Here is a 15324-nt window from a genome sequence, read left to right as displayed (position 1 = left end):
CATTTTTTTTTTTTTTTTTTTTTTTGTTTTTTTCTTTTTTCTGGAGCCTTCATTTCCTGCCGCCTCAGGTGGTTGTTAGCACAGGCCCTGCTCCCTCCTGCTGCTTACAGGGCAATGGGTGTCCCTAGGTGGTGGAATAAAGCTTTCATTAATTTCTGTGTATCATCTTCTTGTCTTTTCCTTAAGTATTGTCTCAGCCCCTGCATATTCCACGCTGAAAATCCATAAAAGCAGGGGAATGCGAGATTGACGATAAATGTAATGTGACCGCTGGTTATAATCCCTATTAAAGTGTTCAGTACAGTTGCAATTGTAGTGTCATATCAAACCCAGTAATGGAGGATTTGCTGCGCTAGCCTTTCCCCTATCTATTCAAGGTCTTTTCTCGGTGAGCTGTACCATTTCACGTTGTTCCAGGCCGTATCCTTCCCGTTTCCCATCGTTCCGTGTCCAAGGCCAGCGCAGCCTCCGCACCGAGCGGCCCGGGGGCGGGGTGGGGGCCATCGGCGGCTCGGCCATCGGCTTGGCGCCCTCCGCTCGCGGGCTCGGTGGGATCGGCGCTCGCTCGGCCGCCGCTAGGGCTGGGCGAGGGGAGAGGCAAGATGGCGGACAAGGCGCCCGGCGGCTCGCAGAAACCCGCCGGGAAGGTGAGGCCGCTCCGCCCCGGGGCACGGCCGGCGGCCCGCTCCGCTCGCTTCGGGACGCGCGGCCCGCGGCCCGCCGCCTTCCGCTCGGACAGCGCGGCCGGCGGTCCGCTGCCGCGGCGGCGGGGCCCGGTAGCGGCGGGGCGGCGAGGCGCGGGCGGCGCGGCCTGCTCCGCTGCTGCCCTGAGCCCGGGGTGACCGCGGGCCTCGGCACGGGCCGGGAGGGGGCAAGGGCGCTCGGGGTCCCGGGCCTCTGGCGGGGCACCTCCGCTCCCCGTGACCGCCCCGGGCACGTTTTTGTCCCCGTGCCGTCCCCGTGCCCCGGCGGAGCGAGGCGCGGGCCCGGCGGAGGGAGGCGCTGTGCGTGCCCGCGCGTCCCGGGCTGGGCTGCGGGCTGTTCCTGAGTGCTGGAGCCCCGGCCGTGCCACCGACGGGTTTCGTTTCACTGCCCCCCGGGGGCTGAGCCCGCGCGGGCTTAGCTTCCAACTTGGGAGTGTGAAGGGAAAGGACGAATTGAGATCGAGTGGGTTCTTTTGAATTGCGATGAAATTATGGCTTTCGTAGAACTGCCGTGGCGTGTCCCGCGCTTTTTATTGTGTCCGCTCTACTTCCTGTAGATGTTGCTGGGGGCATTTCCAGCCCAGGAGCGCAGGTAGTGCAGGAGTTGTGGCAAACTTGGCCCAGAGCTGTGCTCTGAAACCAGCGGGTGCTCACAGCCCAGAGCTGCCTGCGCTCGCAGCATCCGTCCTGCCGGGAGGGTGGAGGGCAAGATGATTTGGGGGATGATTGGGGGGACACGGCTGATGGTTTGAGAGTTATTCCCTTTCATTCACTTTCGTTTTAGGTCAGAACTATATAATTCATCCAGGTTTTGGTGTGTGTACATCATTCAAGGGGGAAGCTGTGTTTTGGCTCAGAAATTTATAGAGCTAGACAAATGAAAAATTTTTGCTCATCTTTATATTAAGGAAAACCAGGAATATTTAAAGTTTTTTAAAAATTATTATTTTGCTGCTAGGAAACTGTAGTTACCAATGTAGCTGGTAGTGAAATGTAGTTGGAGTTTTAGCATATTTACTTAGTTGTTACTAGGGTTGGGAGAGTTTTATTTTTGTTTCCATTTTATGATCTGTCCCAAATATTGCCAAGTTTTTTTATCTTGTTTTTTGGCTTGGGACGGCAGGTAGGAGCTGGATAGAAAGCCTGATTAGTGAAATAGGTCTTAATTTGTGGGTAGTGGCTTTCAGGGAATAAGACATTTTTGGATTTCAAGTATAATGAGACGTAGAATAATTAATTATTTATTAATGCAACTGATAACATAGTGCACAAAACCAGCCTAGACGTGATTACTTTCTTTTTAGCAGTTACTGTATGGACTATTTTTGTTTTGTCATTTACTATTTCTGCACTGGTGATCCTCTTTTTTTAATATACAGTAATAATTAATTTATAAGGATTGTTTTCTGTCCTAGATGTCAGCTCTGCAGAGGTGTGTGCAGACACTTAACTCTTCACACTCTCTCATCCATGCCATGGAAGTCAGTAGGACTTCCTACTAGGGAAGTAGCTGGGGAATGTAAAGTCAGCCGTGTGTTTGTTCATCTGTCAGGGCCTGCTGAGGAGCTCCTGTACCTGCCCTGCCACTTTTGTGCACTTCCCCCTCTTCCCTCAGTTTCTCATTCCTCCAGACATCCATGCTGTGCTTCACTAGTATTTTTCTTGTGCTTTACATTCTAGATCTTGCTTGTTTCTTCTTGTTAATATTATTTTCTGCGCCAAAGAAAATAGGGATAGTACATACTTGGATCCATAAGAATGTTTCTGTTGAAAAATGAAATCAAATGAAACATACCTATCGCTTGGGATTTATTTCCCAAAACGTAAATCTTGGGGGGGCTGAACAGAATGTGGTACCTTTTGTTTTGTTATTCCACGAATGTTTGTGGTATGTTTATACATAGAGATATTTTATGGATGTCTGTAGAAAGAAATACGACATAATTGTACTGAAATTAGTAATATTCTTTTTATTTTAATTAATTTATTCACACAGGGATTAAAATGCATATTTTTAGTTGAGCCTATATGAAAACGTTTATGGTTTAATAACGGAGCAGATAACCATTTTGCTCAATTTCTTGAAGTAATTATTTATCAGACATTTTGATTATTTTTATATTTTTAGGATTCATTTACTTACATAATTAAAATTGAAGTTGTAGGCTTCTTCTGGTGCTTTGTATTTGCAAGTTATATTTGTGTTGCAAGTACAATTATTTTTGTATCTTATAGACTCCATAGGATATGTTTCAGTGGCAATTCCAAGGTGTGCCTTTGCTGGCTTCTAGATGCCTGCTAGTGAGACACAGTGACCTTTTATTTTCTGTGCTCTATGAAGAACTGTGACCCAGTGCCTGAAATAAAATAGTTTCTCCCCTTCAGGATGTTTAGTGGTTGTTCTTCAGTCTTAGTGTCCAAGTACTGAATTTGACCCAGTTATTTCGATTATATGTATTTGCAGTGTAAAATTAGATTTTTTCAGCCAGGCATTATGATTCACTGTTTGAAAAGCGTTGCTGGAGATGGTACAGGTTCAGGGAGCCCCCAGTGCCTGCATCGCTGTGGTGGCAGCTGCATTGTGTGATACTGACAGCTGCAGAAATAAGTTTGAGAGTCTCCAATGTGAAATGTGTTGCAAAAACATTAACTATTCCTTTGGCACTTTGAGATCAGAATAGCAAGATTCGTGCTCGAGATTTCCTGAAATCCAAGTAGGAAAGAAGGATAATTAAAGAGAAAATAGAGATTGCCAAAGACTGCACAGGATGTCAGTGTAGGACATGATTCTGAAATGACAGATACAGATGTTCAGTTATTATTTTTATGTAATGAAATTTCAGCTGCTCAGTGACTTTTCCATTTCATTATTGTATCTGGGAATAGTGGCTGTCTGGCATGGCTACTGCTCTTATATATGCTGCTGTTCAAATTGGGTACCATATGCAGAAGAAATAATCCATTTGGACCAAGCTGTAGTTCTCTCTTTTTCATATTGAAAGCTGTACCTGTTCATCTGAGTTTAAGGTTCTAATGGAATACCATTCTTTACAAATACTTCTGGAGAAAGCCATTATCCATTTACTTTTGTGTCTGCAAGTTATGACTATTTAAATAGGGAATAATACTAATCTGCATTATTCCAGCAACTGTAAAGACTAAATAGATTAGCCATAACATAATTTGCAGGCGTTTTCAAGCACTTGCTTTCTAGAGAGAAAGGAAGAATAAAAAGGATAAGGCAAGTGGGAAACCTCCTTTTGCTGGAATTCGACATATTAATTTATGATGTGTTCCCATTTGCTTTTCCTTGCTGTCCGTGCTGACACAAACCACTCTCAGCCTTAGCTACTTTTTTCCTACCAAACATTGTCCTCTTTGATTGATTTGGCATGAAGTGGGCAGTGGGGTGCTGCTGTGAGTTGGGAAATGGTTTGACTGAACCTCCTCATCTCTCCCTTTCCGGGGTAATCAGCTAGATCAGGAGCAGTGCTGTAGTTCAGTGTGACCAGCTGCTCGCTGTGGAGGCAGGATCAATGGAAGGTGTTGAAACAGGGCAGGAGTGTCTTTCACCAGAGTTTCTTTTAAACATTTCACCCTGAAGCTATTGGTTCTTTCAAGAACAGGGCTTTCATTTATGTTTTAAGTTGTAGCCATCACAGTTGTAAAAATACCGTGCAGCATTTAGAGGGCCACAGATTGTCCTCCTGGGTTTTATTGACAGCTTTTGTTGCTATTTGTTGTTTCACTAAATGACATCAGTACTAATTTAAAAAAAAATGGTATACACCATGTTTTAAATACTTGTGAAATAGCACAATCATGCCAGTTTTAACAAGAGATTTTTAAATCTGGAGAAACTGTGAAGAGTTGAATTTGTGGCCATGTGAACTGTGGGCAGGAAGGAAGATTTTCAAGAGCCATTCTTTTCTCTGTTTCCTTTGGAAGCTTTCATGAAGCTGGAAAAAAATGTAAATATCAGAATGTCAGAGATGACTCCGCTTTTGCATTTTCATGGAAGTTTGTCATAAATCTCATTTGTATGGTCCTTTGAAGATTTTTTTTTCTCTTGGAGATTGAGTGAAGTTGGCTGGCTTCAGTAATGAAGCTCTGGGTGACCTGACCTCCAGGACTGGGGTTTGACAGGGCTGTATTTTACTGCGGTAGCAATGCAGGCTGCTGAAATGGCACTTCAGCTGTGCTGGCACATGCTTTGAGAAGTGTACAGAGTGAAAGTGATGGAAAAAGTGATCTAACTTCAAAATAGTCTGGCTTAGGCAAAAAAACAAATAAAGATAGGTTTCATGCGGAGTGGTAGATGCAATGAACTGGGAGCAAGAGGTATTTGTCAATTGTTTATGCTGGCAGTGACTGAAAGATGGATTCATTGCATTTTTTCTGTCGGCATTTTGCACATGAGGGAGCTGTCCTCACATCTCATCACGGGTAGGGCAGAGCTTTCTGTGCGTCTTTCAGCAGTTAAGTTCAGTTGAGCTACTTGACATTATGAGAACAGAGAAAATAATCCTGCTCCAGATTTCAACACAGGTGGGCAACATCTTCTAAAATGTTTCCCTCGGTGCTCAAAAGACACCGATTCCGCTGAGTCAGTGCAGCTGGTCTGGCTCTTAAGGAAACAAAATGGCCCCTTTCATCAAGGCAGTGCAGATGGATGCAAAGTGCAGTGTTGTGAGAATCTGTGATTTTTTAAAATAACTGCTATTTAGAAACGGGCACATGGCAATGTGTAATTTTGTCAAGACCCTTTTCATCTTGTGCTTTGTCAGTGCAGTTGCTTGGATGGTCAGGAGCAGTATCAAAGGTAGAACTAAATTTATACATAGGAAGAGAAGACCTTAAAAATAAGAATTGTTGAAGAAGGAATATAATGTGGCTCTCCGAAGCTGTTAGTTGCTGTGGGATAAAGTTGGTCTGAAAGCTAAAACTGCTTTTAGAAGTTTTCTGAGTGCACCTTAATAGAAATTCTGCTGCTCAGCTAATGTTCTGAGTGTCTCCACAGTGCCATGGTCCCTGTTGGTGGACAGGGGAGTGCCACTGTACTCCCATAGAATCTCTGCGTGTTACCATGCATTGACGCTTTTCTGAGCAGTATCATCTGCTTAGTGCTGAAGAAGCAAATTCAGCATCTTGCTTTTTTTATGTTCTTCCTGAGGATAATGTGTCATTGTACTGAGCATTGCTACTGTTTGTTACTCTGTGTAATGCCTCATTTCCTCCCTATAAGCAGCTTCAGCACCACCCCTGTTGGGAGGTGTTGCTTCTAAAACTTACATAAAATGAAACAAATGTGGAGAGTCAGGAAATGGTCATTCCATTCTGCTGTTGCCAGACAAGCTGCTTTCCCAACAGTGCTCAGTCTCTGTCAGTACAGGAAGGCAGACAGCACTCTTATCACTCCACCTTTGAGATCTTTTTAACTGCAGGTCTGAAATTGTTTTTTGGAAGGGTGGAATTGTAGCTGCTGTGTTGGTTGCCGCAGGGTGGCAGCTGGCAGCAGGAAAAATGCTGTTTTTGTGCTCTGGAATTCTTTTGCACAGTTGTCCTTCTTCTATCTGTGTGATGTGCTATACATTCATGAACTCTCAGGGGGAGGACAGCTTTCCTTAAGGTACATATGTGCAAAATGTAGAACTGTGCATAACAGATTACTGAGCTGAGTGCCATAGGCAGTGGTGAATCAAAAAAAATCCAGCACCAAGTACAGAAGAGCAGTTCGTGGGAAGTGGCATTAGTAAAAGATGCTTGAGATATTTGCTTCTGTGTGTATTCTAATGAGCTGCTACTGGTGCATGTGAACTGACCTTGTATTAGCTTCTCTGCAAAGATGTGCTTTGTGAGTCATGTATAGTGCTACAAGCAGGGATATTTGGGTGGTCTTTGAGAGTAAGACTTTTTTTCCTGTTTGTTCCCTCCTCCATTTCTCTTTCTTAAAAAAACCTCCAGACAAATTCCTAGAAGCCTTTTGCTTCTCCCTTGGAAGAGCTGTATCTTTGTGTTGCTCTTTACCTTTGTGCACTTAATTCTGGTTGCTAAAGTGCTTTCTGTTGAAGACCATTTTATACTAAATTGATTTTACTGTATAACATAGGAATATACTTGTTGAAAGAGAAACGTCTGTCTTAGCTGGTGAATAAGCACAATGAAAACAAGGCCTAGTAAATTATCTTCTAGAGTAGCATTTGGTGCTACTATTTTTGGTTTTGAAAGATTGGAGATGAGCATCATACATTACTATTTCTGGTTTAAACTGTAAACTCCTGGTAATAAGGACAAATACTAATATTCTGTAACTAATGAGCAGATTTCAGCTAATGGAAATGTTTTATTTTGACCTAAATTCCAGTTGAGGTATGAATTGTGCATCAGGCGGTAATATCTTATTAGTAGATGTTATGTCAGGTTTTCTGACATTTGGGCATTACATAATTTAAAAGTGTGTTCTCCATCACTTAAGCTCATTTAAAAGCTTGATTTTGTATATATGCTGGTTTACATGTTAAAATTCAGTTAGAGTTTAAAGTAATAATGTCACAAATTGGAGGTTTTGAGGTGGCCAGCTTCCATCTATGCAGAATATAGTAAGAGAAGTTTTGGAAATTATTTTATGGTAAGCCAAATGTAATCAAGTACTTCATGTAATCTTTAACAACCTTTAATGACAACTCTTGAAGATGCAATGTAACAAACTTACTTTTTTTCCCAGTGGTGCCATTAGTGACATATTTGTAAAATCTAGCTGTGGAAATTCAGGTATTTTTAATGGTCTATATTTAATCCCTTATTTGCCTTATATTGACATTGTTCCTGATGTAACCTGGTGGGATAGATCGTTAAAATACATTACATGTATCTTTGGTCTTAGGTATTTGGATGTTGAAATTGAAATGAAAATCACATTCCAAGAACTGAACCCCCCCCCCAGAGGTTGTTTGTCTCTTTCTTGTTGTGTGCCTCACCTCCTCCTCATTCTCTCCTCAGGTCAGAGGGCCAGATGCAGTACATACCACTGGATCTGCTGATTCACATGTAAGTCCAAACCACCTAAAGTCAAACAAACAAAAACCCCAAAATATTCCAACCAACCCTAGAAACGCAAAAGAGACCTGTTTTTAAAGAAAATTACTTGCTACAGGCAGAGTCTGGTGCATTGGGTATGTAACCTGTAGGTGTTTGCAAATGAACCATTGATTTTCATGTTTAAAAATACTCCTTGAAACTTTCAAAACCAGCACCAGTGTAGGAAGCTGTGCTGCATGGTACTGCATTGGTAATAGGTACTGGAACAGAAAGAAGCTCTAAGGACTCTCTATGGGTTTGTCTGATATACTGAGGAATGCTTGAGAATACAAGGTGATCAATCCTAAGAGTCATGGGATATTGAAGTGCCTTTTCATACGCAGTTGGCTTCTCAAAGCTGAGATAGCTAATTCCATCCTTTATTTTTCTTTTAATGGAATATGTTTAAAGCAAAGGTAAGAGTAATAACCTGGTCTTGCTGGTCACCCCACCCGTTATCCCCTCAGTGAAGAGACCTTTGCCTGGTGGTGTGGTTGGTACATTGCATGAAGACCTACCTATTTCTGAGCTAAAATGAAAACAGGCGGCAAGAGCCAAACTGGGAGTTAATACCAGACAATTCATTCTGTGGTTTGGATTTTCAAGATTTCAATTTGATTTTGTATATGCAAAAGTCAATTACCAGCTGTTAAATTGCTTGTAAGATGGCGTTATTCAAGTTGCGATAGCAGAAACTTTTCATAAAGAAATAGGTTGTTTTATTGATTTCCTTTACTTGCTACAATTTGGAAAATTACTCCTAAATCTCTTCTGAGTATTTTGTACTGATGGAACTGGGACTTGAGTGCTTTGTGCCACCTTATAGTCATTGCAGTGTTCTGTTTAAACAGAAATTTGCTTTCATAGGGAGACTTGATTACTCGGCTGCAAGTTTCTCTTTGCTTGTATCATTTGCTTTACCCTTTTCACAGTATTTTGCATTTTTTGAAAGAGGGGGGCCTTCAAGTTTTGTGTAGTTCTATTGTTAGGGATTCTGTGAAGCTGCATATGGTTAATGATAATGTTATAATTGCCCACTGGAATCTAACTAGCAGGCATAAATTAGTTCAATGTTATTAATTTCATATTGCTCCTGCCACTTGGAAGATGTTGATTTTTTTCCCTGAGATCTTTTCTAAACTGAGGAGATCTTAGTGCCAGAACTCTTTATCTTACAGCTGCTTCCCTTATGTCACTGGAACAAATACTCATGTGGCTGATCTGCAGGTATCCTGTAACATTACTGTGAGAGATTGTTTTCTGATGACAGGATAAGGCTTGGGTAGGAGTGTGGTATTTGTTTTGCCTGCACTGCTGTGCCATAGCTGTGTGCTCATGTTTTGCCAAGGTTGTATATTGTTTGTCATACTGAAATAGAAGCTGTTTTTCAGACAACTGGAAGACTGGATTTTATTAAATTTAAAAACACACAGATGAATTAAAAGCTCCTGATAAACCTGTCACAGCAGCTCACGTTGACAAACATGGTGTCATAAACCAGATAACTTCACAGACAGCACTGCATAAATTTGTCAGTGATAGCTTTACTTTCAGTGTTGAAGCAGGGAACACTTTCAAAGAAATATGAGCTACTTGGTCATATGCTTGGCACAGATCTAAGAGTTGTTGGTGATGATAAGCAAGGATTATAAACTGAAGATATTTCAAACAGTTTGTTTCTCATGGTGCTTTTTTACGTAAAATTTTTTTTAATAGGAAGCTGATACTAGAAATAAAACTCTTTACAAAAAATGATTCCTAGAGGAAGCCCTTTCCAGTTGGTATTAGAATTTTTTCTCGTAATACAACATTTAAGTTGTTCATTTTATTTGTCTTGATGTTTTATTGGGCTGATTTATTTAAAGAACTGTAATTGCAAAAGTCACGGTTTTAAGCATCACTATGTGCTCTGTGTAAGAGCATCACAAATATTGTGAAGACAAGGCTTATACCTTACGTTTTCTTCTTCTGGGGCTTTGTTGTTGTGCTGATTCTTCATGAATTACTGTGTTTTTTCTCTCATTCAGCTTCCCACTGCCCATATCTTTGGAACATGCTCTCCATCCTGTTATCTTTCTTCTCTTGACACTTTACTGCCTGTTAACTACTCGAATAGAGCCTTAAGAATTCTAATTCGATACTCCAAAAATTGCTGTTATGTGGAGTGCTTCCTTCATCAGGGTTTTGGAAAGAAATTTAAAAAAATCTAGGAGCTGAATGTGAAGTTCTTTGTTTCATTTGACTAGTAGCTGAAAACCTCTAGAACGCATTTTGTTGTTCCAGCAAAGCTATTAATTTTTACCTTGAAGTACAACTGAAATTTAGCATCCATTTGGTTGTTCCATTGCATCTGTCCAACCTTGCACAAACATTATTCTGGCCAAAACAGTCATAAAAGCTTTTTGGGGGGGACGGGGGAGGGAAGAGGGAAGAACTGTAGTGCAAAGCATGTGTTTCTGAAGGTTTAGAAACTGTAAACGCTGCACAGTGATAAATGTCCAGGCTCTTACAGCAAGTGTCCTTCGGATTTCAGCGTGATTGAATGGTGTATTAAAAGCTTTCTCACTAAACCAAGGATGATTTGTTTTAAAAAAACCACATAGATTTACTTTTTTTTAGTTGTTTTGGATAATGACAACTTCAGAGATAAGTACAGGAAGGCTTTTCTTTGTTTCATTTGAGTTACTGGTCTAGATCAAGGTCAAAAGTAACATTATTTTAATGGTTTTGTAAACAGTTTGATGTCTGTTTTCTTACTCCCTTTGCAGCCTCTAATGGAAAGTAAACTTAAAGCATTCAGTATTGGCAAAATGAGTGCTGCCAAACGGACTCTGAGCAAGAAGGAGCAAGAAGAATTAAAAAAGAAGGTAATGGTATACAATGAAAATTTTACCTTGTATGCAGAGCTGAAATAAGTTTGCTTTTAGGTTGCAACCAGCTTTTTCATCAAATTTCCTAATTTTGATAATTGTAGCTCTCTAAGAGCAAAAGTGAATTGTATTTTACATGTATAATTTATTTTTGGCATCCATGGCATTAAGATAGAGAGAGGCTTACTCTTTCTTTCTCTGTGAGAAATCAAGTTCTCTGGCTTGCTGAAATAGGAATTACAGTAATCCATTGATGTATTGCTCGAGATGGAGATAGCCATGGCCTTAGGTAATTTTCCGTTCTTCATTTGCTCTCTATCATTGGATTTCAGTAGTTACAAAGAGTACCTGTTGTTGTGTTTCAATACACATCCTTGTTAATTCTGTAAAACATTTTTTTGCTAATGACTGCATTGGGAACTAATATAAACCTTAAAATTTTAGATTAATTTTAGATTACTCAGGAGTGTCCCAAATTTTAGGAAATGCCTATCTGGTGGTTGGCAAGGTGCAAGTTTTGAAAATTTTGAGGTCTGAACTTTGTACACACAACTTGTACTATATTACAGTGGATTATCTCCTGCTGGATTGTTGGAAATACTGGCCTAAAGATCATGATAGTGCTTAATTTAGTGTCTCTGCTTAAGTCATTGAATTAACTTACTCTCTGGGAAGAACAGAAAGGTGATTCTGTTGTTGATCTCCTTCAGCCACATGGGTTGATCGTAAAGGCTGAGATGGAATGGGCACTGTTCTCTCATGCTGAGGCCAACAAAGCTCCAGGCTCATAAGCCTGGTCTGTGATACCTGCTTTTCTGTTTGGCATCTTTGGAGTGTTAAATTGCCATGTAAACTCTTGGAAAGGAACAGTCATATTGGAGTACACATTTGCATATTGTGTGCTGTGTTCTGCCCACATTTCTCAGAGATTTGAATTGTCTAAAATTAAAACTCCTTTTATGCAGTTTGTAGCTTGAACTCTAGAAAATAAAAAGGAATGTCACATAGCTAATTTAAGAATAACTGTGTAGTGAAGGTTGTTCTGTGATGATAGTAAATAGATTAACATTTGCTATGTAGGAGGATGAGAAGGCTGCTGCAGAAATTTATGAAGAATTCCTTGCTGCCTTTGAAGGAGGTGATGGTAATAAAGTGAAAACATTTGTAAGAGGAGGAATCGTTAATGCATCTAAAGGTATTACTAATCTTTTTTGGAGGTGGTGGGTCATTTGGCTTTGAGTAAAAATGAAGATTGGCTTTGAGTTGCATTTTAAAATTAAAATGTTACATTAGAAGTAGGAAAGAAAACTTGATACTAAAATCTACTTAGTGCTTTGACTGAGGTAGGCAGTGGTGTGATTTGTGTTTTAAGCATAAGAGGAAACAATGCTTTGGTTTGGAATACCTGATCTATGTTCTTTTTGTACATATTAAAAGATGTTAAGTTATATGTAAAATTTGTATTGTCAGCTTTTAAAAAATGAAATAATATATTGAATGACCAAGACTAAAGAACAGAATTATTTCTAGTGAAGTGTCATGCAGAATTATGTAATAAAATTTGCTTTTAACTTGCGTTTAATTTCAGAGGAGCATGAAACAGATGAAAAACGGGGTAAAATCTATAAGCCTTCATCGCGGTTCTCAGATCAAAAAAATCAGCCAAATCAGCCATCTAATGAGAAGCCTCCATCCCTCCTAATGATAGAAACCAAAAAACCTGTAAGTTTCTTACTTGAATGTTAACTCCATGCTGATGTATTTAGAAGTGCTTAGAAAAAGGGCCGTGTGATCTTGCGGAGAGTAGTTTTATCTGCACGTATCACTTCCTGAAGGAAGGTGGACATTTAGAGTTGCCTGAGCCCATGGCAGATCAGAAGGTGATGACATACAGGGGCCCAGGAGCCTGTGTCTGGCACAACACACCTGGTACTGCACTGCCCTTCTGCTAATTTGGACAAACTTCTTGTGCATATGGATTTAGTAACTGTTGGAAAGTAACAGCTTCTTCAGTCCTGAGAATTTCTGAAGTTTAGAAGCAATTCTTCTCAATTCCTCTTGCTACCATCTGGTTTTGATTTTTTTTTAACTTAAAATGAAAAAGTAAATTGACCTCTGTGTTGATCCAAGTTCTTCTTGGTAGGGCTCTTTGATTTGTTTGTTTGTTTGTTTGTTTAGTTTTGGGGGTTTTTTTGGGGGGTGAAGTTTGAGAAGTCCCTTTAGATGTCCCTCTTTGAGTTCTAGAACTTGAACAGTTTTGAAACTGAGCACCTTGCTTTATTTAATTTGTGTTCTGCATGGTTTGATGGTTTGGTTTTGTTTTGTTTTCAGGGTTGGTTTTTTTTTTTTTGTTTGTTTGTTTGTTTTTTTCCCCCTTTTTTATAGCAGGGTTCATCATAAAAAATATTAAAAATATTAGAAATATTATGAACAAACACAGACTTCAAGTCAAGTGATAATTGCATATGATTACTGTTACTACTGTGTATGTCTAATGAGTGTCTTGGATGTTCTAAAAGTCTTTCAATAGAGCTTACTACAATTTTAAAGCTTAAGTGAAACACGTATGATGCTGCCTGTTAGGGTGGGAAATGAGATGTAATGTGATAATTGTGGGCAGTTCCATCATAACCTCCCTTCACCTTTAAAAAAATGTCAGTTTTAGCTAGTGGGGTATTACTGGATGGCAGTTTTGATTTGTATTGTATGTAAAGCTCTGCAGTTACAGAAATGAATTGTAGCATTTTTTAAAAATTATTCTGAGCTCTGTTCTGTCATATGCAAGTGTTTGTACTGTAAGAATATTATTGCTTTTCAAATTTTTCATAAATACTTGTGAAGTAATGCAGTTTACTCACTTGCCCTGTCCAATGGTGATTGAAGATAATGAGGTAAAAATGATTTTATTTATTTGGCAGACCCTCCCCAAAAACAAAAACAAACAAACAACTTTGCCTGGGGTGAGTAGGAAGTCCAGTTTTTCCAAAGCTGTAGTGTGTAACACAAATATTTTGTATGTCTGCCTATTGGAAACGTTTTCATTTAAATTCGGTTATATGAAAACAATGTTGTTGAAGATAACATTTCACATGAGCTAGTTAAGGAGCATATATTACTGTTTAGAGAAAACCCATGGTATTGCAGTATCCATATTATTTGTCATTCAAGAATGTTTTTTCTGAGGATCTTGAACTATTTAAAGTAACTGTTTTTTCAGACTGTATTTACATCCAAAAGGAAGCAAGAGAAGGAAATTCAAGTAGAATGTTTGTGGATAAAATAATTGAATATATATATGTAAAATAATTTACATATATATGTACACACATCTATCAAATGAATTAGAGCATGATGGTTTGCCAGGGGTGTAGTCAGCATCATAGTTTCCAAAGGGAACAAACTGACAAAATACCTCACAGTTATTTTAAATGTGTCTGAAGTAGAGCGAGTGTTTGATCACATGTGCTGCATTGTAAGAATGAGAAGTAACAAGGTTTATTTTCAGCTATCCTTAATTTTATATTTTCTAGCTTTGTGTTTGATAGCACTCAGTCTGAATGTTTCAAGTCTGTTTGGTTGTTGTTATGGGTTTTTTTTTGGTTGTTTTTTTTTTTTTCTCCTGTAGTTTACTTGGTTTGAAAGCTGTGGGTAAAATATGCATGGAAATTATCTAAAGTTTTGTTATATGAGTTTCAGTTTTGTTCCTTTTATCTTCTGAAATGTTGTTTTATATATCTTTAATTTTAGCCTTTGAAGAAAGGAGAGAAGGAAAAGAAAAAGAGTAATTTGGAACTTTTTAAAGAAGAATTAAAGCAGTAAGTTTGGTAGTTTTTATTCTAAATAAAGAAAATCCAAGGTTTTTGCCTTGTTTTACTGGCAATATTTAGGATCATTCTTTCTAAGCTGTTTCCCAAAGGTTTTATTTATTTTCTCCCCCAAAAGCTTGCGAAATGGTATCACTAATTAGCTCAAAATAACTTAGTTCAGCTTAATTACTACCAGTGCTAATGGGCTTGGCCTGGGCCATTGTTGGGTCCATCTTGGAGCTGGCTGGTGTTGGCTTCATCAGACATGGGGGAGGCTTCTGGCACCTTCTCACAGAGGCCATCCCTGTAGCCCAAACTACCAAAACCTGCCCAGCAAACCCATACAGGGATGTAGCAGAGAGATTGGTAACAATATGGAATGTCTGTCACACTTGAAAAGAATAAGCATTGTCAGTATTTCTAAATTATATCCTGAGGAATTTGCAGGAGGAGCTAGAGCTTTTTTATAATGCAGAAATGAGAGTTGTAATTCAAGAGACTTACTTCAACTTGCATAGTATTAAAAACAAGCTTGATAATGCTTCAAAAAGCAGATTCGTTCACTTTTGGATGTGTTGTAATGCAACAGAAAGAGCAGCACATGCATTGAGTGCAACTGAGTGCCATATATTTATCCTGATGCTGGAGGTGGAAAACAAATGAATCTGCATGCATTAGAAAGCAGTAGGTCCAACATTATAAATCCATATGTGGCTTTTGTGAGGAGAGCCTGAGCTTCACTGTTGTATGTACCTTAGCTGATGTAAATTAGTTGAACTGACAGCCTTGTATTCCTGGAATACAGTATCTTCATATCAGGATTTAAGGCCAGACTGCAGAGAACCAAATAGTTACTTGTGTGAGTAC

The 15324-nt window shown here is 39.5% G+C and overlaps 2 protein-coding genes across 7 annotated transcripts in view; one reads left to right on the top strand and one right to left on the bottom strand.

Annotated features, from left to right (window-relative positions):
• The window catches only part of LOC146433320 (uncharacterized), a 2656-nt gene extending 2137 nt beyond the window's left edge, over window positions 1-519 (bottom strand). Inside the window, exon 1 of the mRNA XM_085068776.1 lies at window positions 400-519. Coding sequence (XP_084924902.1) covers window positions 400-519 — 120 coding nt within the window. The remainder of the gene's footprint in view (window positions 1-399) is intronic.
• The window catches only part of U2SURP (U2 snRNP associated SURP domain containing), a 54297-nt gene that overhangs the window by 10125 nt on the left and 28848 nt on the right, over window positions 1-15324 (top strand). For 2 of the 6 annotated variants that reach the window (XM_085069503.1, XM_085069502.1), the window contains exons 1-7: window positions 502-647; window positions 7704-7751; window positions 10550-10648; window positions 11732-11846; window positions 12240-12373; window positions 13570-13611; window positions 14399-14466. In XM_085069503.1, the coding sequence (XP_084925629.1) occupies window positions 603-647; window positions 7704-7751; window positions 10550-10648; window positions 11732-11846; window positions 12240-12373; window positions 13570-13611; window positions 14399-14466 (551 nt within the window). In that variant the 5' untranslated portion in view covers window positions 502-602. Of the gene's footprint in view, window positions 1-501; window positions 648-7703; window positions 7752-10549; window positions 10649-11731; window positions 11847-12239; window positions 12374-13569; window positions 13612-14398; window positions 14467-15324 lie in introns of those variants that run through there. The other 4 variants (XM_085069504.1, XM_085069507.1, XM_085069506.1 and 1 more) reach the window with 2 other exon arrangements.

Source organism: Lichenostomus cassidix, chromosome 9 (assembly GCF_008360975.1).
Source record: "Lichenostomus cassidix isolate B80296 chromosome 9, HeHo_3.0, whole genome shotgun sequence".
Classification (NCBI taxonomy): Eukaryota; Metazoa; Chordata; class Aves; order Passeriformes; family Meliphagidae; genus Lichenostomus; species Lichenostomus cassidix.
This window is presented reverse-complemented; position numbering and strand designations above follow the sequence as displayed.